The 24,058-nt window shown below is 40.1% G+C and overlaps 2 protein-coding genes across 5 annotated transcripts in view; both read right to left on the bottom strand.

Moving 5' to 3' along the window:
* Positions 1-24,058, bottom strand: part of LOC102731775 (estrogen receptor-like) — a 464,527-nt gene that overhangs the window by 156,297 nt on the left and 284,172 nt on the right. The gene's annotated exons all lie outside the window — the stretch shown is intronic.
* ZNF609 (zinc finger protein 609) overlaps positions 1-24,058 on the bottom strand; it is a 211,597-nt gene that overhangs the window by 10,898 nt on the left and 176,641 nt on the right. For all 4 annotated transcript variants that reach the window (XM_081829550.1, XM_081829551.1, XM_081829552.1 and 1 more), the window contains one exon: positions 556-643. In XM_081829550.1, the coding sequence (XP_081685676.1) occupies positions 556-643 (88 nt within the window). The remainder of the gene's footprint in view (positions 1-555; positions 644-24,058) is intronic.

Below are 24,058 nucleotides of genomic sequence, written 5' to 3'. Positions count from 1 at the left end.
GTCCATATATACAATGGAATATTACTCAGCCATCAGAAAGGATGAATACCCAACTTTTACATCAACATGGATGGGACTGGAGGAGATTATGCTAAGTGAAATAAGTCAAGCAGAGAAAGTCAATTATCATATGGTTTCACTTATTTGTGGAACATAAGGAATAGCATGGAGGACACTAGGAGAAGGAAGGGAAAAATGAAGGGGGGGAATTGGAGGGAGAGATGAACGATGAGAGACTATGGACTCTAAGAAACAAACAGGGTTTTAGAGGGGAGGGGGGATTGGTTAGCCCGGTGATGGGTATTAAGGAGGGCATGTACTGCATGGAGCACTGGGTGTTATACGAAAACAATGGATCGTGGATCACCACATCAAAAACTAATGATGTATTGTATGGTGACTAACATAATAAAATTTTAAAAAATTAAATTAAAAATAAATAAATAAAAGCTGGGTGTCTCAAAAGCTATCCAACTCTAACAGGATGAAGGCACAAGGGATCACTGATTAGGGTGGTTCAGACTAATATACACCAAAAAGCTGTAAAATGCTTACCTGGGGGGTGCCCAATCATGCCGTGTGCAGTCAAGAAGTGTACCTACGTATGTCTTGTTCCTCCATGTTACATTCACCACCAACATCCCTGCAAGACAAGAAGATTCAAATACAGACAAGAGAAACCCTGCTGGCCACTGAGAAAAGTATTTTTCATTTGAGGAGGATTCTGGCTCCTGTAGGAGGGTTTAGGTGGTGCTCTGGGTCCCCATGAGACTCACAGGATTGGGCCGAAATATCACTATGGGAACTGCCTACTCAGCTCAATAGATTTATAAGATTTAGTGCCATACTGACATCAGATTTCTCTTTTAAAGAATAAAACATCACAGTTAAAAAACACTATTTACTATATTTTCAAACTTTCCATTGATGGGATCATGCTGGGGTGTAACTTACCTTTCTCATTAACATTACAAATTTGAGATGTATCCCTATGTTGATATGAAAAGCTTAATCAACTTATTTTAACTGTGCTCATGTATGACTGTGAGCACATACGTGCTCACCTATGTATGATTTGACCACAATTTTCAAATTCTATTGATGGATGTTTAGGATATTTTGAGCATTTCACTCATAAAGGATTATCACAGTGAACACTCCTGTCTTGTTCATATTACTTAAAAATGCTTTCGGATGGATAATAGAGTCATATTCCAAAATTCAAAAGCCAGCAAACAAATCCCAAAATAAATGAAGTGTTCCCTCCTGTCACTGTCCTTCAGCCTTCCAGTTCCTCTACTCAGAAACATCCATGGATCCACATATTCCTCCAGAGAGATTTTATACATTTATAAACAAATATACATTCTTCCTCAAATGGTAGCAATATACAATGTTCTGTACTTTTTTCATCTAAGCATATATTCTGGATCATTCTGTATCAGTACACATAGAACTACTTCATTTCAAAGGCTGCATTTGAATGATTTCAAATTATACCATAATTTATTTAATCAGTCCCCTGGTGATGGACATTTAGGTTGCTTTATTATTCTGCTATTACAAATAATGCTAATGAATAACCTTGTGCAAATGTTTTATCTTACTTATATAAGCATGTCTGTAAGATAAATTTCTGTAAGTAAAATTGTAAATCACAGAGCACTTGTATTTGGATTTTTGATAAATACTGCCAAAATGCCATCAAAGAAGATATACTAATTTATACACCCATCAGTAGTGCATGAGAACACCAGCTGTCCTTTTCCTTTGGCAATACAGTGTTCTCAGACTTGATCTTTGCCAACCTGATAGAAGAAAAAGAGTGTTTTCTTTTTTTTTTTTTTAAAGATTTTATTTATTTATTTGAGAGAGAGAGAATGAGAGACAGAGAGCACGAGAGGGAAGAGGGCAGAGGGAGAAGCAGACCCCCTGCTCAGCAGTGAGCCCGATGTGGGACTCAATCCCGGGACTCCAGGATCATGACCTGAGCCGAAGGCAGTCGCTTAACCAACTGAGCCACCCAGGCGCCCAGAAAAAGTGTTTTATGTAGTTTTAATGTTTCTTATCATGAGTTTGTACATCATATCATTTTAAGACATCATTATGAGATGTATTTCCTTCCTAAGTGAACTGTCTGTTCAAATCCTTTGCTCATTTTTCTACTGAATTTTGTAGTCTTTTTCTTATTTGTAACTCTTAATATACTAGAATAAGCCTTTTGTCTGTTGTACAAATCAGGTATTTCCCCCTGGTCTGTCATTTGCTAATGGTGGTTAATGCTCTGTAGACATTATTTACCTTTTTTTTTTTTTTTTTTAAAGATTTTATTTATTTATTTGAGACAGAGAGAATGAGAGAGAGAGAGAGCATGAGAGGGAGGAGGGTCAGAGGGAGAAGCAGACTCCCCACCAAGCAGGGAGCCCGATGCGGGACTCGATCCAGGGACTCCAGGATCATGACCTGAGCTGAAGGCAGTCGCCCAACCAACTGAGCCACCCAGGCGCCCTTTTTTTTTTTTTTTTAAGATTTATTTATTTGAGAGAGACAGATATAGTGACAGAGAGCATGAGCAGGGAGAAGGGAGAAGCAGGCTCCCCGCTGAACACAGAGCCCAATGCAGCGATTGATCCCAGGACCCCGGGATCATGACCTTGGAGCTGAAGGCAGATGCTTAACCGACTGAGCCACCCAGGCGCCCCTATTTACCTTCTTTTTAAAGAAGGTTTATTTATTTAAGTAATCTCTATACCCAATGTGGGGCTCGAACTCATGACCCTGAGATCAAGAGTTGCATGCTGTACTGAGCCAGCCAGGTGTCCCGAAATTATTGACTTTTATGTAGTTACATTTATCAATCTTTTATGGCTTCAGAGTTTTTTGTCCTATTTCAAAAGGCTTTCCTTATTCCATCACTTCATTAATAGTTTTTTCTTATGTTTTCTTTTAGTACTTTTATAGTTTGATTTTTTATCTTTAAATCTTTGATCCATCTGGAATTCAATCTGGTATAAAACTTTTTTTTTAAAGTAATCTCCGTATCCAACACGGGGCTCGAACTCATGACCCAGAGATCAAGAGTTAGATGCTCTACCGACTGAGTCAGCCAGGCATGCCTAAAACAACTTTTTTATTTTGTTTTTGTGGCTTATTTATCCTCTAAAGTATTTTTGGTTAGTTCCACATTTTAGTGAAGTCAAATATATTGAGCTTTTCCTTTATGGCTTATGCTTTTTATGTCTTACCACAAAGTCATAAACATTATAACCATGAGATACTTTAAAGCTATTAACAAGCTATAAATCACTTTTACATGTTTAATGGTAGAAAAAATGAAAAGGAGAATATGATTTTATGTGAAATTATGTTATGTGATATGAATAAAGTTTTATTGGAATCATAGCCACACTTACTCATTTATGCATTGTCTATGCCTGATTTCATGCCACAAGTTGAGCTGCAATAGAGAGGCTGTATGGCCTGCAAAGCTTAAAATATTTACTACCTGGCCCTTTATGAACAAGTTTGCTAGCCCATTTTAGATCTTTTTTCCTTTCAAATATAAGCATTTAAAGGTATGAATTTCCCTCACAGCCTACATTAGCTGCATTTCACAAGCTTTGATATGTTTTCATGATCATTCAGGTCAAAACATTTTCTTTTCTTTTTTTTTAAGATTTTATTTATTTAATTGACAGAGAGAGACACACAGCGAGAGGGAACACAAGCAGGGGGACGGTCAGAGGGAGAAGCAAGCTTCCCGCCGAGCAGGGAGCCCGATGCGGGGCTCGATCCCAGGACCCTGAGATCATGACCTGAGCTGAAGGCAGTCACCCAACCAACTGAGCCACCGAGGCGCCCCAGGTCAAAACATTTTCTAATTTCCCTGGTAATTTCCTTTTTGATCCTGGGTTATTTAGAAAAGTGTTGTCAAGTTTTCAACTATCTGGGGATTTTCCCAATATCTTTTTGTTATTCATTTCTAATAGAATTTGACTATGGCGGAGAACATACTCTATATGATTTCAAACCTTCCAAATTTGGAGAACTTACAGTCTGAAATGCGATCTATCTTGAAGAACATTCCATGTGCACCTGAAAAGAATATTTTAAAATGTGTACTCTGAAGTTTTACGGTGTTTTATAAATGATTGATATTATTCAAATATACTATACGGTCACTAATTTTCTGCCACATTATCAATTACTTGCCTCCTGTTTTGCTTATTGGAATTTCTATTTCTCTAGAAGTGGATGTTCTAGATTAATCCTCTTTTTTTCATCTCTTACTCCTGTTTTCTATTCCGTTCCTTTGTCTATATATTCTAAGGGATTTCCTTCATCTTCTAAGTTATATTCTGAAATTTCCATTTTTACTATTGTATTTTTAATTAAAAAAGGCATCATGTTCTTGTTTCATAGATACAATATCTTCTCTCTCTAAAGATACTTAATTATAGTTGACCCTTGAACAACACAGGTTTAAAGTGCGTGGGTCCCCTTATACATGGATTTATTTTATTTTAAGACTTACTCATTTATTTGAGAGAGAAAGAGAGAGCAAGAGACAGCGTGTGCATGTGCATGCACCCACTAGTGTGGGAAGGAGCAGAGAGAATTTCAAGCAGACTCCCTGCTGAGCAAGGCCAATGCAGGACTTGATCTCACAACCCTGAGATCATGACCTGAATGGAAACCAAGGGTTGGACAAAACCAAGACTCTGGGGGCGCCTGGGTGGCTCAGCCATTAAGCATCTGCCTTCGGCTCGGGTCATGATCCCAGGGTCCTGGGATCAAGCCCCGCATTGGGCTCCCTGCTCCGGGGGAAGCCTGCTTCTCCCTCTCCCACTCCCTCTGTTTGTGTTCCCTCTCTTGCTGTGTCTCTTTCTGTCGAATAAATAAATAAAATCTTAAAAAAAAAACAAAAAAACCCCAATTCTATCCATTACTCAGTGCTCACCATGATAAGTGTACTCCTTATTCCTTGGTTCTCCTTCCTCCCAACCTCAGATAAAAAACAAAGAAACTACTAAAAAACCAAGCTTTCATTTTTTTCAGGTCTCTTAAATCAGTACTTGTACATCTGCTTTCTAATTTCCAAAATTCTATTGATTATACTTGTTTGCAGTAGTCTTGTCTGTTTTTTAAATTTTTTTTTAATTTTTATTTTTTTAAAAAGATTTTATTTATTTATTTGCCAGAGAGAGAGAGCACAAGCAGGGGGAGCAGCAGGCAGAGGGAGAAGCAGGCTCCCCGATGAGCAAGGAGCCCGATGTGGGACTCGATCCCAGGACCCTGAGATCATGACCCGAGCTGAAGGCAGACACTTAACCGACTGAGCCACCCAGGCATCCCTTGTCTGTTTTTTTTTTTTTTTTTTAAGATTTATTTATTTATTTGAGAGAGACAGAGACGGAGCGCACATGAGTGAGTGCACGCCAGTGAGGGTAGGGGCAGAAGGAGAGGGAGAATCTCCAGCAGGCTCCCCCTGGGGGCTTGATCCCAAGACCCTGAGATCATGACCAGAGCCAAAGTTGGACACTTAACTGACTGAGCCACCCAGGCGCCCCAGTCTTATCTGTTTTTAAAAAACCTGTGAGTTTATACCTTAAAAACAAAATCCCCTTACTGACATTTGAATGAATTACAAAGGGAGAAACTGGGAGGTAAATATGTACTTTCAGTCTACCATGTTTAACTAAAATAATGCATTTACTTTTATTTATCTGCTATGTTACAAATGTACAAACTACCTAGACAGGTTTCTAATCAGAATCTAATTCAGAAAAATTACCACCTATTACATATTCATTTACTGTCCCTCTGCCATTCTTTCAATCTCTTTTATCCCCTAGGACTCATACCTGATATGTGTTAGAGGCTCTCAAGCCATTCTCTCTCTATTTAAGTTGATCTCTTGTGTATTTTTTCTCTTTGTGTTTGATTCTCCCAATTTATAATTTGTTCCTAGAATTTATCTAAGGTATTGAGTTAAAAAAAATTTCAGTGACTATAATATGTATTTCAAAGACTGTCATTTTCAAAATTTTAAACTGGTTAATTTTTCATATCTACATAACATTAATTTCTGGCTCTTTGGTTCACAGCTTTATTTTTATTTTTTTAAAGCTTTTATTTATTTATTTGACAGAGAGAGAGCACAAGCAGGGGGAGCGGCAGGCAGAGGGAGAGGGAGAGCAGGCTTCCCGTGGAGCAGGGAGCCCCATGTGGGGCTCAGTCCCAGGACCCCTGAGATCATGACTTGAGCCAAAGGCAGACGCTTAACCGACTGAGCCACCCAGGCGCCCCAGACTTATTACAGTCTTTATTTGACTGTACCATACAATAATTTCATTAGGTGTTCATTCAATTCCTGGTGGTTAACTTTTTAAAATTACTTTTTACATTCTGAGATAATTATAGATTCACATACAGTTGTAAGAAATAATAGAGGCCCCACTGTGTACCCTTACTCAGTGTCCCCTAATGGCAACATCTTGCAAAACTATTGTATTATATCCCAACCAGGAGTCTAACATTGACATGTGAAGATACAAAATATGTTCATCAACACAAGGATACCTCCTGTTGCCCTTTTACAGCTTCACTCACTTCCCTCTCACACTCATCCCCCCTTAATTCCTGACAACTACTAATCTGTTACCCATTTCTATAATTTTGTCATTTTAATAATGTTATATAAATGGAATCACACAGCATATAACCTTTTGGGACTGTCGTCCCCCCCTCCCCCACCAGCCTATAATTATCCGGAGATTCATCCAAGTTGTTGCATGTATCAACAGTTCAGTCTTTTTTATTGGCGAGTGGTATTCCCTAATATGGATGTACCAGTTTGTTTTACCATTTACCTGGTGAATGTGAAGGACATCTGGGTTGTTTCCAGTTTTTGGCTATTATGAATAAAGCTGCTATAAACATTTGTGTACAGGTTTTTAGTGAACTTGAGTTTTCATCTCTCTGAGATAAATACCAGGAGTGTAATTACTGGATCATATTATAGTTGCATATTTAGTTTTTTAAGCAACTGCCAAACTGGGGTGCCTGGGTGGCTCAGTCGGTTAAGCGACTGCCTTCAGTTTGGGTCATGATCCCAGGGTTCTGGGATCGAGCCCCGCATTGGGCTCCCTGCTCAGTGAGAAAGAAGCCTGTTTCTCTCTCTGCCTGCCACTCCCCCAGCTTGTACTCTTTCTCTCGGACAAATAAATAAATAAATAAAATATTAAAAAAAAAAAACTGCCAAACTGTTTTCCAGAGTAGCTGTACTCTTTTACATTCCCACCAGCAATGCATGAGAGATCCAGTTTCATTGCATCTTTGCCAGTATTTGGCATTAACTTTTAATCTTAGCCATTCTAACAGTATGTAGCAATGTCTCATATTGTAGTTTTAATTTACATTTCTGTAATGGCTAATGATGTTGAACATCTTTTTATGTGCTTATTTGCCATCTGCATATCCTCTGGTGAAATATCTGTTCAGGTCTTTAGCCCATTTTCTGATTGGATTGTCTTCTACTGTGGAGTTTCAAGAGTTCTTTATATATTCTGGATACTAGTCCTTTGTTGGGCATTTTCTTCTATTCTCTAGCTTGGCTTTTCACATCTTAACAAGGTCTTACACAGACCAAACATTTTTAATTTTGATGAAAATACAATTTATCCATTTCCTCTTTTATGACTGTGCTCTTGGTGTCAAGTCTAACAACTCTTTCCCTAACCCTACTCTTTGCCTGCTGAAGATTTTCTTTTAGGTTTATGTTTTTTGTTTAAGTCCTTGATCCATTCAGAGTTAGTTTTTTATATGAGATTCTTTTTCCTTTGTTTTGGCCCAGGATGTCCACTTTTTCCAACACCAGTTGTTGAAAAGGCTATCTTTCATCCCAAGAACTGCTTTTGCACCTTTGCCAAAATCAGCTGGGTATATTTGTGTGTCTATTCTGGGTTCTCTGTTTTGTTCCACTGGTCTGTGTCTATCTGTCTGCCAAAGCACAGACTTGATTACTGTGGCTATAAAATAAGTCTTGAAATCAGGTGGTCTGATTCCTCCCACTTTATTCTTTTTTTTCAAAACTGTTTTAGCTATTTGCATTCCTTTGGCCTTCCCATATAAATTTTATATGTTGAATTTTGGTAATTTTATATCTACATTTTTAAATTTTTTGTCTACATTTTATGTCTACATTTACAAAATATCTTGCTAGAATTTTGACAGGAATTAACATTAAACTTGAGTATCAATTTGAGAAAATTTGACATCTTTACTATCTACTCCTCATTCATTTAGATCTTCTTTGATTTCTTTTATCAGCTTTGTATACTTTTAGCACATAAATCTTGTAGGTATTTTGTTAGATTTACATCTAAGGATTTCACTTTAAAAAAAAAAAAAGATTTTATTTATTTTAGAGCTGGGGAGTGCACAAACAGGGGAAAGAGCAGAGGGAGAGGGATAAGCATACTCCACACTGAGTGCAGAGCCTGACGTGGGGCTTGATCCCATGATCCGGAGATCATGACCTGAGCCAAAATCAAGAGTTGGACACTTAACCAACTGAGCCACCCACGTGCCCCAAGGATTTCACTTTTTTGAGCTATTGTGAATGGTATTGTATTTTTACAGTGTCCATATGTTCGTAGCTAGCATATAGTAGATCTAGAATTGATTTTTATATGTTCATCCTATATTCTACAACCTAGTTAAACTCACTCATTAGTTCTAAGAGTTTTTTATATACTGACATTTTTCTATTTAGACAATCATGGAACGTGCAAATAAGTATACTTGTATTTCTTCCTTTCTGATCTGCATGTCTTTTATTTCCTTTTCTTGCCTTGTTGCACTAGGTAGAACTTCCAGCACCATGTTGAACAAGGGTAGTGAGAACAGACATCTTTGCCTTGTTCCTGTTCTTACTGGTGAAAGTAAACATTCAGTCTTTCATTATGAAGTATAATGTTTGGCTCCATGTTGGGGATATGAGGCAAAAAGAAAACCCAGAGAATTTTCCATCATGTTGTTCCACAGGATTTGAGATCCCTAGATGGTCTGCCTTCTTTCCCCCACCTTCATATTCTTTTTTTTTTTTTTTAAGATTTTATTTATTTGTCAGAGAGAGAGAGAGAGAGAGAGCATGAGTAGGGGGAGGGGCAAAGGGAGAGGGAGAAGCAGGCTCCCCACTGAGCAAGGAGCCTGATATGGGGAACCTGGGATCATGACCTGAGCCAAAGTCAGATGCTTAACTGACAGCCACCCAGGCACTCCCTGAACAGGTATTTTAATGGCCTGTTCCATTAGAAGAAATTTAGGATATCATAGTTCTAATCATTGTACCAGAAGGCAGCTTGATATACTTCTTCACAGCTCCTTAGGCTTCCCTCCTCCCCCATTCAATTAACTTTTGGAAGTCTCCTTTCATGAGGCTGGCTGGGGGATGGCATCTCCCCTGGCTTCAAGTTCTCTTTAAGGGGCATTTTAGTATCTAGTTACTGCTCAAAAACTTGTCTCTCAGGCACCATTCTCTATTCACTGGAGGCCAGGAGGCCCACAGTTTCAGCTTCACCCAGTGACTTGTATCTCTCCTATTTTTGGTCCATGAAGGTGGTTATTTTGTTCTTGGGCCCAAATGTATTGATTTCCACTTTATATATTTTATTTCTTGCTATGTGTCTGGAACACAGGGGATGTGTCAAAAGTTAGAACACAGTAAATAATTTTTTTTAAAGATTTAATTATTTATTTGACAGAGAGAGACAGAGAGAGAGGGAACACAAGCAGGGGGGAGTGGGAGAGGGAGAAGCAGACTTCCCGCTAGCAGGGAGCCCGACGCAGGGCTCGGTCCCAGGACCCTGGGATCATGCCCTGAGCCAAAGGCAGACGCCTAATGACTGAGCCACCCAGGCGCCCCTGAACACAGTAAATCATCTTGACTGGGAGTCCCAAAGCACATTTTCTATGTAATTTATCTACAGAGTAAGTCTGGGGACTCTAGAATTAGCCTTTCCTTTGTCTTTGGTCATACACTAATAAAATACTATTTCACCCAGCACTCCCAGGGCATATCTGTAGTAATTCACCTATATTCATTTTTTTCTTTGATGTGGAATGCTGTCTAAAGATCAATGGTCTTGGAATTAGAAAACCTTAGTCCAAATCCTCACTGTTACAGTGTAACCTTGGTCAAGTCACTTAACCTCTATGACTCTCAGATTTTTAATCAAAACTCCCGGACTGGGGCGCCTGGGTGGCTCAGTTGGTTAAGCGACTGCCTTCGGCTCAGGTCATGATCCTGGAGTCCCGGGATCGAGTCCCGCATCGGGCTCCCTGCTCAGCAGGGAGTCTGCTTCTCCCTCTCCCGCTCCCCCCTCTTGTGCTCTTTCTCTCTCTCACTCTCTCTCTCAAATAAATAAATAAAATCGTAAAAACAACAACAACAACAAAAAAAAAACCCAAAAAAACTCCCGGATTAAAATGGAAATACATAAGATTGTTAAATTAGATAACTAGCCCAAAGTAGGCTTTCAATAAGTCAAAAAGAATGCTTTAGACAAAACCATAGGATATCAGTACTTGAACCCTGAACTCTTGAGCAAGGCTTTAAATAAGATCTTATTTAGTCCCTGTTTTCTTTCAAATCCAATTTTAGGATGCTTGATCATAAAACCACATCAGACAAGGGAGTTGGAAAAAGAAAAAGAAAAAGAAAAAGGAAAAAAAAAAAGGATTACCCTACCAGAAAATCTCACTAATGAAATCAGGGCAGAAAAGAACTTTGGTTTAGCCAAATGGATTCTAATTCAAACATTTATTGCACATCTATTATGTGCTAGGTGTTTTCATACTCATCAAATATTCACTTTTTTGAACAAGGCAGGTCATATAGAGAAAGCACAATCCTTCCAACAATCCTGGTCATATAGTGATTGTTATAGCGACTTTGCAAACAAGGAAATGAGAGCCAAGAAAGGTTAAGTAATTTATCAAAGATCTCATTATTTATTAGTGGTCAAAGTATCTGTATCTGTACAATTATCTGTAATAGATTCTGAGTCTTTACATAATTTCCTTAAAATGTCCCTTTATTTTCATCTTAGATAAAAGACACATACAGGATTGCAGGGGGCCATCCAGAGAGGAAAGGGACAGAAATCCAACCCCTTTCCTGGGCCCTGACATCTTAACGGAAATGGCAAACCTCTTAAGAAAGCAATTAGGCTAAATTCTCTATGGCCATTAGCAAAGTGAATTCAAATGGATGTCTCCTCCCAGTGATGGGCTCCTCTGATTACTGCATTACCAATTTAAATAGGAAAAGAGTCCATTTATTTCTAGACAATGTAAGACTTAGAGATAGGCACCTCATTAATAAGGGCAGATGAGCACAGCTGTATATAGAAAGCAGCCATACAATTTGAAGATAAATGTTACTCCTACTCTTGAAACAGCTGGGCAGGAACACATGTTTATAAATCTGTCTTCTTCCTCTGGTATAATCTGCAAACCTTAGCAATAATGAATGAGCTGAAAAGAAGACAGGTCAGACAGAATGCTGGAAATGGGACAGGGGAAGCGGAAAAATTTTAATATGGAAAAACAAAATGGAGGCTTGTTTAAATGTCAAAGCAAACACATTTTTCTGAAGTGTAACTCTCTTCCTACAAGGTTCCGAGTTGAGACAGCTGGAAGAATAAGAGGACAGGAAGGAAAAAGCAGAAAATAACACTTAACAGACTTAGTTTCTCTATTAGGGCAGCATGTAGACTGAAGAGAAAGAGAAAAATTGGTTTCCATTTTAGAAAGTTTTTTTTTTTTTAAACCAGATCTGCACTTTATTGAGGTTTTTGGTTGTTTTTTTGTTTGTTTGTTTGTTTGTTTAAGTAATCTCTACACCCAACATGTGGCTTGAACTCACGACCCCAAGATCAAGAGTCGCATGCTCTACCGATTGAGCCAGCCAGGCACCCCTGAAAGCTTCCTATTTAAATCAGTGTTCACAAAATTAGGAAAGGCTTAGCATATTTAAAGATAATAATGCTAAAAATAGTAGTAATAAATAGTGCTTTGTTTGTTTCTCTAGGTGGTTATTTTCCAAGGGTCTTACAGACATAATCTCATTAAACATTATTGAATTTTAAAGTGCTGGGTATTCTCTCTTCTTACAGGTGATGGATACTGGAGAGCAAAGTAAAGGGGAAATGACTTAGTATGAGGCAGCAGTCAGGTTCTGCCAGGTTGCAGGAAGAGTGGTGTTGAGAAAATACTCAATCCCAAAGTAGCACTGCTTTGTTTCAGAGGATAATTCAAAGCCTCACAACAGTTGCACGGCCAAGACTGATCCAAGCACAATAGTGGAAAGAGTAAATTTTACCTCCGGGGCCTTCATTTTTATCACTTCTGTTAGGACCTTGTTTCTCTCAGGGATCTTGTACCTTCATGCTCAGGTGACTCTTTTTTTGGGTTTTTTGGGTTTTGGGGTTTTTATTTTTTTATTTATTTATTTTACACATTTTTAAAAAGATTTTATTTATTTGAGAGAGAGTACTCAGGGGCAGGAGCAGAGGGGAAAGTCAGAGGGAGAGAATCTCGGGCAGACTCCCTGCTGAGCTCAGAGCCCAAAGCAGCTGGTCTCAGGACACCAAGATCATGTCCTGAGCCAAAGTCAGATGCTCAACCGACCGCCACCCAGGTGCCCCCTGACATTACCTTTCAAAAGCACATGCTATTTGACCCAACAAATCCTCTTGTGGTATTTACCCATAAATATTCTCAGTGTAAAATATGAATGAGGTATTTGCTGCAGCAGTGTTTAATAGCAAAAAATGGGAACCAAACTAAATGTCCTTCAATGAGGGACCAATTAAAGCCATTTTTGTACATCCACACAATGGGATACTATGCAGCTGTTAAAAAAACCAAGCAACTATAAATAAACTGCTATGGAACAAATGCTAAGATACACAGGTGAGTGAAAAAGAAGATATAGAACAGTAACCATATGTTACCATCTGTGTAAGAAAAAGTATATAAATAGATATTTATGAGTGCACAGAAGGTCTCTGGAAGGATAAATAAACTAGCAATAGCAGTCTTGTCCAGGGAGGGAAACTGGGTGGCTGGGACTCAGGCAAGGGAAATTTGTTTTTCACTGTATACTCATTTTACCTTTGAATTTTGCACCATATGCATGTCTTATGTATTAAAAAAAATAAAGATAAAAAGGTATTAATTTTGGTAGGAGAATTTCAAAGATGTTCTAAAAATTCTTTTAGGGGCACGTGGGTGGCTCAGTTGTTTAAGTGTTCAACTCTTGATTTTGGCTCAGGGTTATGAGATCCAGCCCCGCTTGATTTTCTCTCTCCCTCTCCCTCTGCCCCTCCACACCAACCCATTCTCTAAAAAACAAAAAACAAACAAAAAAATAACAAAAAACTCCTTGTAGGCAAAAGTACAGGCAATACTGGACTTGAAAAGGGCATATAAGTGGCAGGGTAGACACTATCTCTGGGAAAAAAACCTGTTTCATTTCCTCTGTATGGGCAACTTCTCTTTACTCAAGTATCAGAGTGATTGCGGCAGTTTTAAAATACGTCTACAGGGCGCCAGGGTGGCTCATTCAGTTAAGCGTCTGCCTTCAGCTCAGTTCATGATCCCAGAGTCCTGGGATCGAGTCCCACACTGGGCTCTCTGCTCAACAAGGAGTCTGCTTCTCCCTCTCACTCTCTCTCAAATAAATAAAATCTTTAAAAAAAAAATGTCTACAAATTCTTTGATATTTCTCCCTTCAAAAAGGTGAGGCCTAATTCTCCTCACCTTGAGTGTGGGTTACCTAGCAACTTGCTTCTAATAAACAGAATGTGGTGGAAGCAATGTGCATGACTCAGAGTAGGTATAAAAGGGATTGTGGTCTCCTCCTTGCTTTTTCTCTTGGATTACTTCTCTTAGGGAAGCCAGCTGCTTGATCTGAGGGACACTCCAGCAGGCCACCCTATGGAGAGGTCCATGAGACTAGAAACTGAGGCCTCCTGCTAACAGCCATGTGAGTGAGCCAACCTGGAAGAGGATCCTCCAGGGTTAGGCTTTCAGATGATGGAAGCCCCAGGTAGCATCTCGACTGCAACCTCACGAGAGACCCTGAGACAGGACCAGCCACCTAAGACACTCCTGAATTCTTGACCCATAGAAAGTATAGGAGATAATATTTATTTATGCTTTGGGGGTAATTTGTTACTTTATAATAAATAACCTAGAGCAGTGTCTTACCCTGAGTAGACAAAGAATTCATTTAACTTATTACTTCCTGGAACAAATATTTACTGAGCGTCTATTATTTGCCAGGCATTATGCTAAGTATTGAAGTTATAAAAAAACAGCTACAAAGATACTGAAGTCCATTCCTTGGCTGGGAGCAAATATTTATTAAAAGCCTACTTTGTGGAATTCACTGGACGAGGTACTGAAGAACAAAGGTTAATAAGGCCAGCTGCCTGTCCTCAACATTAGGGACTGATAAAGGGAAAGGGCAGGGGAAGAGCTCACAAGTTAAATAGGCTTGAGTTTTCAAATGGAAATATAAGCATTTGCCTATGTGCTATGTTTTTAAATTTTAATTTAATTTATTTATTTGAGAGAGAGAGATAGCAAGAGAGAGCATGAGCAGGGGAGAGAGGAAGAAGCAGGCTCCCCACTGAGCAGGGAGCCCGACATGGGGCTTGATTTCAGGACCCCAGGATCATAACCTGAGCCAAAGTCAGATGCTTAACCAACTGAGCCACCCAGGTGCCCCACCTATATGCTACTTTTTCTTATTTCAATCCCAATTTTCAATCCTGGTTAATGCTGACAACTACTCCCTGGATAAAAGGCAGGTTAGCATGCATGTATCTCTCTCTTTCTCATTCGTTCATTCAACATATGAACACCTACCTACTCTGGGCCAGTCACCGTTCTGAAGTGATGGGATATAGCAATGCACAAAACTGACAGTCCTTGCTCTTACATGAAACTTACATTCAAACGATGGGGGACAATGAACAAGTAAATACATGTTAGGCGGTGGTAAGCCCTATGGAGAAAAATCAAACAGAAGTAGACGAAAAGAGAATGTGAGGGGTGGGGATGTTGCTATTTTATAAAGGAGGTCAAGAAAAGCCTTACTGAGAAGGTGACATTCAAGCTGAGATACTTGACAGAGGGGAGAGAGTGAGCTGTGTGGAGATTAAAATGAAGAACGTTTTAGGCATAGGAAAACGCAGGCCCTGTAATGGGAATGTGTCTGGCATGTTTTGAGGAACAGCAAAGTAGATATGAGGCTATAGGGGAGTTAGAGAAAGAGATGAAGTCAGGGACATGAAGGCAGGCCAGATCATGTAGATCAGGGGTTGAGGGACACAAATAGGCAGGAGACTGGATTTGGCACTGGGGCATAGCTTCCTGACCCCTAACTCCGTGCAGGGCAAATGGTGGAAGCCGGAGGGAGACAGTACATACGCCCAGACTTCGGCCTCAGCATGCATTCTCCCACTGAAAGAAAGCTGTACGTGAGACCTGAGATATTTTATTGCTATTAGGCAGGCACTCAGAACTTATTTGTGAAATAGATAAAATGAAAAAGCAGTTTGGGACCCAAAATAACAATTATTTAACTGTTTCTATAGAAAAATGGTTTGAGTCCTCAAAAAATGCTTTGAAGATTAACTTTGGAATACAAGCCATTTATAAGCTGAGGACTCTCCATATACAGAGGATATTTCAATCTTTTTCTTGATGACCCAGGGAATCATACTAGCTATAATTATCTATGGTGCTGTAAAGAGATGTCCCCTTAGGGGGCGGGGCACCTGGGTGGCTCAGTCGTTAAACGTCTGCCTTCGGCTCAGGTCATGATCCCAGGGTCCTGGGATAGAGCCCCGCGTCGGGCTCCCTGCTATGTGGGAAGCCTGCTTCTCCCTTTCCCACTCCCCCTGCTTGTGTTCCCTCTCCCGCTGTGTCTCTATCAAATAATAAAATCTTAAAAAAAAAGAGATGTCCCTTTAAAGGTTTGGTGCCTGGCTGGCTCAGTGGGTGGAGCATGATCTCAGGTTGTGAGTTTGAGCCCCATGTTGGGGGTAAAGTTTACTTAAAAACAAAACAAAACAAACCTATTTTAAAAAAGGTTGGGGCGCCTGGGTGGCTCAGATGGTTAAGCGTCTGCCTTCGGCTCAGGTCATGATCCCAGGGTCCTGGGATCGAGTCCCGCATCGGGCTCTCTGCTCCTTGGGAGCCTGCTTCTCCCTCTGCCTCTCTCTCTGTCTCTCATGAATAAATAAATAAAAATCTTTATAAAAAAAAAAAGGTTACTGGAGTATTAAGAGTTAATGACCCTCTATTAATTGTAACCAATTTCTCTGTTGAGTTTTTGTGTTTGGCTTTTTAGTCTCCTCTCTGGTTGTCAGCAGTCACTTTTTCTTATCATTAATTAACATGTCTACCTTTCACAGTAGCAATCCTTCCCTTATCACCAACTTTTGTATCTCATCCAACTTCCTTCTTGTAATCTATTCGAGAGGAAATCAGGGAGTCAACCCTGAGATAGCTCAATCATCAGACCTATAGGTCCTCTTATCTGACTTCATGGCCACATACATCCTACATCCATTAATGTCATGATTCTCTTAAGAGTCTATTATACTTGAATTCAAAGTTCATGGGGAGGGGCGCCTGGCTGGCTCAGTCTCGGTAAAGCATTCGACCCAGGGTTGTGAGTTTGAGCCCCAAGTTGTGTGTAGAGATTGCTAAAAAAAAACACAAAAAAACAAAAACTTTTTTTTTTAAAGATTTTATTTGTCACAGAGAGAGAAAGTGTGTACACACAAGCAGGGGGAGTGGTAGGCAGAGGCAGAGGGAGAAGGAAGCTCCCCACTGAGCAAGGAGCCCAATGTGGGACTCGATCCCAGGACCCTGGGATCATGACCTGAGCCAAAGGCAGCCGCTTAATCAACTGAGACACCCAGGTGTCCCTAAAGATAAAAAAATCTTTAAAAACCAGTAACAACAACAAAAAATAAAGTTCATGGGGAAAAATTCTATCGCCAGCAGACAAAGGAATCAGTCAGATAAGCCATTTCTGGTAACTCCCTACAACTAGTTTTGTTAGTGAGCTTTGAATGCAGTATTATATGTATATAGATATGGGCAATGAGGGTTTCGGTGTAGATGCCAAGAATGCCTAGGCATGGCTACGAAATGAAACATACATCTTTAAGTCTCTCTTAGAGAAAACTAAAAAGCACTGCTTAAGGCAGTGGTTCTCCAAGTGTGGTTCAGGGGTCCCGGAAAGTCCCAAAGACCGTTTCAAGGGTCTGCAAAGTCAAAACTATTTTTGTTATAATACTTAAACAAATTTGTCTTTTTATTTTCATTCTCTCCTGAATAAGAGTTTTTCAGAGGCTGTATAACATGTGATATTTCAACAAATCATTATAAAAGTATAGGTGAAAATCCAGCTTGTCTTCTATTAGGCCATACATTTAAAACATCTGTGAATACATTTAAAACATTCTTCTCACTAAATATTTTTGTTTTAGAAACTATATTTTTTCTTTTTTTAAAAAAGATTTTATTTATGGGCGCCTCGGTGGCTCAGTTGGTTAAGCAACTGCCTTCGGCTCAGGTCCTGGAGTCCCAGGATCGAGTCCCGCATAGGGCTCCCTGCTCAGCAGGGAGTCTGCTTCTCCCTCTGACCCTCCCCCCCCTTGTGCTATCTCTTCCATTCTCTCTCTCAAATAAATAAATAAAATCTTAAAAAAAAAAAAAGATTTTATTTATTTATTTGTGAGAGAGAGAGAGAGAGAGACAGGGAGCACAAGCAGGGGGAGCTGCAGGCAGAGGGAAAAGCAGGCTCCCCGCTGAGCAAGGAGCCTGATGTGGGACTTGATCTCAGGGTGGGATTGTGACCCGAGCTGAAGGCAGATGCTTAACCGACTGAGACACCCAGGTGTGCCTAGAAACTATATTTTTCATAAACATATGTTCACATATAATAGTTTTTTTCTGTTGTTTTTAAATGGGTTAATAAATACATAATTTGTTTCTCAATTTTAATTTCTATTATGGTAAATATCAAGAGCTGTAATATCAATAGATACAAACAAAAGCTCTTAGAACTCATTAATATTTATTTATTTAGTAATCTCTACTCCCAATGTGGGGTTTAAACTTACAACCTGAGATCAAGAGTCACATGCTCTTCCAACTGAGCCAGCCAGGTACCTCCTTAATAATTTTTAAGAGTGGGGCGCCTGGGTGGCTCAGTCATTAAGCGTCTGCCTTCGGCTCGGGTCATGATCCCAGGGTCCTGGGATCGAGCCCCGCATCGGGCTCCCCGCTCAGCGGGAAGCCTGCTTCTCCCTCTCCCACTCCCCCTGCTTGTGTTCCCTCTCTCGCTGTATCTCTCTCTGTCAAATAAATAAAATCTTTAAAAAAAATAATAATAATTTTTAAGAGTGAAAGGAGTGTTGAGTACAAAAAGTATTAGAACTGATGCCTTGGGGCGCCTGGGTGGCTCAGTCATTAGGCGTCTGCCTTCGGCTCAGGTCATGATCCCAGAGTCGTGGGATCGAGCCCCGCATCGGGCTCCCTGCTTGGTGGGAAGCCTGCTTCTCCCTCTCCCACTCCCCCTGCTTGTGTTCCCTCTCTCGCTGTGTCTCTCTCTGTCAAATGAATAAATAAAATCTTAAAAAAAAAAAACAAAAAAAACCTGATGCCTTTTTCTTCCTTTTTTTTTGAGACACACACACACACACTCAATCTCAGCACCGTGAGATCATGACCTGAGCCAAAATCAAGAGTCAGATGCTTAACCGACTGAGCCACCCAGGAGCCCCAACCTTTTTCTTTTTCTTAAGTGAACTCTATGCCTAACATGGGGCTTCAAATCATTGCCCTCAGATCATAAATCGTATGCTCTACAGACTGAGCCAGCCAGGCGCCCCTACTTCTGCCTTTTTATTTTTTTTAATTTTAATTTTGATTCTTTTAAAAGATTTTATTCATTTATTTGAGAGAGAGGGAGAGCACAGGAGCAGGGACAGAGGGAGAGGGAGAAGCAGTCTCCCCCGATGAGCAGGGAGCCAGATGTGGGGCTCGTTCCCAGGACCCTGGGATCATGACCTGAGCTGAAGGCAGATGCTTAACCAACTGAGCCACACAGGTCCCCTATTTCTGCCTTTTTATAGAGATGTTAACAAAGCTGCTGCTACCTTCATGCTTGGAGACAGAAAGTTGGGGACCAGCCAGTTCTACCACTGCTGTCAGTTTTGCCTTCTGGAGATCTGCTTGCCCAGCTGGAATTCTCTTAAGTTATGAGAATTCTGGACCCGAAGAGGGGCAGCTGATCAACTGTAAAGGAAGCAGGGAACTTCGGCATAACTAGGAGAGATCACGGGCTGAAAAGGGAGGAAGCAGAGCTGGCTTTCTGTGGCATTTGGATAAAAGCCAGTCACCATGGCCTGTCATTCTGCCTTGGAACTCCCTGAATTCAATGTCTTCCTCTCCATTCCTACCACAACCACCAGAGTCCAAGTCCTTATTAACTCAACTGTAGACTATTCCAACAGCCTCTGACTTGTATCCCTAACTCCATGCTTTAATTCTGTCAATCCACCTGGTAAACCACTATCAGATTAATCTACTTCATACACTGCTTTCACGCAATTAGTCAGCAAATATGTATTACTTATTATTCTCCATCACTGTGCCAAGTGCTACTGGAAATTCAAAATTTTCACTGAATTGGAAGTTTTACTCTTTTATGGGGGAAGAAAAATGAATATACATAAAACCATTAATTAAAAAAAAAGACATATGCTGCATACTGTGGTAGAGCCATGGAGTGTATGTAGATCAAAGAAGGAAGAATAGGTAGGATTTTGTAAATCTTAAGAGGATTTGGGGTGCCTGGGTGGTTCAGTCGTTAATTGTCTGCCTTGGGCTCAGGTCATGATCCCAGGGTCCTGGGATCGAGCCCTGCATCGGGCTCCCTGCTCTGCGGGAAGCCTGCTTCTCCCTTTCCCACTCCCCCTGCTTGTGTTCTTTCTCTCGCTTTGTCTCTGTCAAATAAATAAAATATTTTAAAAAAAGGATCTGGGATGAGCATGGCACACATAAGGAAGAGTGAAATCATGTAATGATGAGCTGAGCTGTGTTAGAGAGTAGGAAAAAGACCTTAAAGAAGTCAGTCTAATACTTGATGCTAAATAAATACTTGTTAATTGTTTGATTGGTGCATTAATCCATTAAATTATAGATAGAAAATAAGATAAAAACTTTTGATTGGTGTGTGCTGGGTTGCTTAATTTGCCCTCCCCCAACAACTGTTACTCATCTACTGTTTTCTAAATATGGTAAGAACAAAGGTTATGGTTTTCAGCCTCTTTTTGTTAATCACCTGACTCATTTTACACAATTCCCATGCCCCTTCTTCCCAACAGCCATTGTTTAATGTACACATTTTTGTTTGTATATATTCATATAAAACGTGTATTACTGCTTTGATTTCATGTATTTTAACTTACATATATAGGATTATGTTACAGACTTCATTGTTTTTTTTTTAACTTGGCACTATGTTGTTAAGAATCATCTATATTGGGGTGTCTGGTTGGCTCAGTTGGTTAAGCGTCTGCCTTTGGCTTGGGTTCTGATCTCAGGGTCCTGGGATCAAGTCCCGCATCGAGTTCCCCACTCAGCCGGGAGTCTACTTCTCCCTCTCCCTCTGCCCCTCCCTCTGCTATTGCTCTCTCTCAAATAAATAAGATTAAAAAAAAAAAAGAATATATTGTTATATTATATCTAACCCATGAGGTTATTTGTAATGTCTATACCTATCATTTAATAATCAATATATAATGAGTTCCTATCAGTATTAAGGGGCTATGGTAGAAGCCATGGTCCTTATCCTAGCCTCATATATCTTACAATCCAGCTGGAACAGATAAACACACAAAAAAATAACATGCTATCAGGTAGCAATGGATGAAGACAGAGTAAAGTTCGGTTGAAGAGCTGAGTGAACTATACCTTGCCGTAACATGATATATTTAGTAAAAGAGGAAAGACAGGAAGGATGTGGCATCTAGATTTAAATGTACTGATACGAAGTTATAAAATAAATTTTTAAGCATTTCTAGACTTTCCTCTAGATGGTGCTAGAGCAACCATATTATCTTTTATAACTGAAGTTTCCTTCAACATTATATAAAAGGTAAGAGGTAATTTAGGACTCATTAGCAACTTAATAGCTCCTCTACCAATTTTATTGCCCTTTCATTCCCAGTCTTGGGCAGTGAGAAATCCTGGACATTACTAAGAAATTAAAACCACAGACAACTCAAACCTCAGTGGTTTCTCATCCAATCTACAAAGAGCTATAAATTCAAAGCAATGTGCTATTTGTGTGTGTTGGGAAGTGGAGGAATGGGATGGAATAATTTTCAGTCTCTGCTTCCAGGAAGTTTATAACCTACAATGAAGTAAAATGAGCAAAATTCTTAATATAAAGCAGAAGACATCATTACCAGCAATGCTTACCACTACTAATCCAACACATAACAGAGATGCATAGAGTAGGTAATGACTATTCTAACCTGCCTAAGGAAGTAAGGAGTTGTTTAGGGACTAGCAATAAGTTTTTAAAGATTGGCTTAAAATAAAATTGTTGGACATCCATGTAACAGCCACCCTAGATTCTGTTATATATTATTAGGTATCTGGACCAAATGGAATCCCTGTTTAGGAACAGCCACACTGTTCATTCTTTTTTTTTTTTTTTAATGTTTTATTTCATACGGTTGACTTATTATTTAGTTATTCAGGGATACCTATATGTCATAACAAGTTCTACCTTTTTTTTTTAAAGATTTTATTTATTTATTTGAGAGAGAGAATGAGATAGAGAGCATGAGAGCTGGGAGGGTCAGAGGGAGAAGCGGGCTCCCTGCTCATGCGGGACTCGATCCCGGGACTCCAGGATCATGACCCGAGCCAAAGGCAGTCGCTCAACCAACTGAGCCACCCAGGCGGCCCCATACGGTTCATTCTGTACAGACTTTCAGTATCTTAGGTAATATGATCTAATAATAGAGAGATGTGAACTGAACTCTAGGATTTCATGTTATGAGGTTGTTTTTTTTTTTAAGATTTTTTTATTTGAGAGAGAGCACATGCAAGAGCAGGGGGAGGGGCAGAGGAAGAGGGAGAGGGGGAGAATCTCAAGTGACTCAGCACTGAGTGAGGAGCTGGACTGGGGCTTGATTCTACAACCCTGAGATCATGACCTGAGCCGAAATCAAGAGTCGGGCACTCAACCAAATGAGCCACCCAGGCGCCCCTTTTTGGTCTGTTTTTTAAAAAAATACTCTGAATAACTGCACTTCCAGTACACAGAGATGGTGGTAACAGCAATGGTTAATGAGACTAAGATATGAGACTAACACATGTGAATAGAAACAAACAGCTTCTACTTCCTCCTCAAGAGGACAGCATCTCTAGAAAACTACAGTGTTGGTATCTGGAGAGTACCTGTGAGAAAATTCTACCTGGGCCTCCTCTATCAGCTACTACTGCCAGGGCAGCTTCTAAACCTTTAGGTCCTCTTATATCCTTACTATGTCAAGGATGCTTTTTCTCCCTGTATAGTCCTTTTGACAGCTCTGTCACAATCTTTGCCCTCCAATGCTAGTGGTGAACGGGCTGGGAAGGCCTTCATTGAATAGAGGCTGAGCAATGGCTCACTGCTCCTAACTAATAAGAGCATAATATTAGGCATCGATTTCAGTTACCTGGTCTAAAAAATAAACAGGCTAAAAATAACTAGGCTGGGGCGCCTGGGTGGCTCAGTCAGTTAAGTGTCTGCCTTCGGCTCGGGTCATGATCCCGGGGTCCTGGGATCGAGCCCCACCTGAGGCTCCCTGCTCAGCGGGTGTCCTGCTTCTCCCTCTCCTTCTGCCTGCCACTCCGCCTGCTTCTTCTCTCTCTGTCAAATGAATAAAATCTTAAAAAAAAAAAAAAAAAAAGGCTAATAAAGAGCTGGTGTGGACTGCTCAACTGGCTTACCCAGAGTGGCTCTTTTGGGAAAAGCTGAAAACTGAGCTCTATAATTTAGCCAAAAGTGATCTCTTTTGGTTCTCAATTATATGGCATCTGCTGAATGTATTATTAATAGGGCTCTTCATACAGGCCATTTGGTGTTATACTTACTTGCCTATATTTACTTAAAAATACTTCAGTTATAGGATTTCCTGAAAATGAACTCCCATATACAAAGCAAATGTGAAAAAACAACTCCACAAATCTTAGAAAACAAAGCTGCCTATCTGGCATTACATGGCAAAAATGTGACAGGGTATAAATTTCTTTTCATTCCAGCCCATTTGAAAGTAAACAGGACTAGCCTTAGGCAAAGTTGTTCAAGATGTTCTTTGACATAATAAAGGTTTACATTTTTTTTTTTTAAAGATTTTATTTATTTATTTGAGAGAGAGAATGAGAGACAGAGAGCATGAGAGGGAGGAGGGTCACAGGGAGAAGCAGACTCCCTGCCGAGCAGGGAGCCCGATGCGGGACTCGATCCCGGGACTCCAGGATCATAACCTGAGCCAAAGGCAGTCGCTTAACCAACTGAGCCACCCAGGCGCCCCAAGGTTTACATTTTAATGTAACCAAATCGGTAGATCTTTTTCTTTGTGATTTCTTCCATTACTTTTATGGTTAGCCTTTTCATCTGGAATTTATGTATTATTTTAATTAAGTGGCTTTATAAAAATCAAACAAACGTGTACCTCTTTAAGAAATCTTGAATTGGGTGCCTGGGTGGCTCAGTTGGTTAAGCGACTGCCTTCGGCTCAGGTCATGATCCTGGAGTCCCTGGATCGAGTCCCGCATCGGGCTCCCTGCTCGGCAGGGAGCCTGCTTCTCCCTCTGACCCTCCCCCCTCTCATGTGCTCTCTGTCTCTCTCATTCTCTCTGTCTCAGATAAATAAATAAAATCTTTAAAAAAAAAAAA

The sequence above is a fragment of the Leptonychotes weddellii genome, chromosome 9, assembly GCF_054177405.1.
Source record: "Leptonychotes weddellii isolate Sample4059 chromosome 9, ASM5417740v2, whole genome shotgun sequence".
NCBI lineage: Eukaryota > Metazoa > Chordata > Mammalia > Carnivora > Phocidae > Leptonychotes > Leptonychotes weddellii.
Note: the sequence above shows the minus strand (reverse complement) of the source record. Positions and strands in the feature narration are given on the sequence as shown.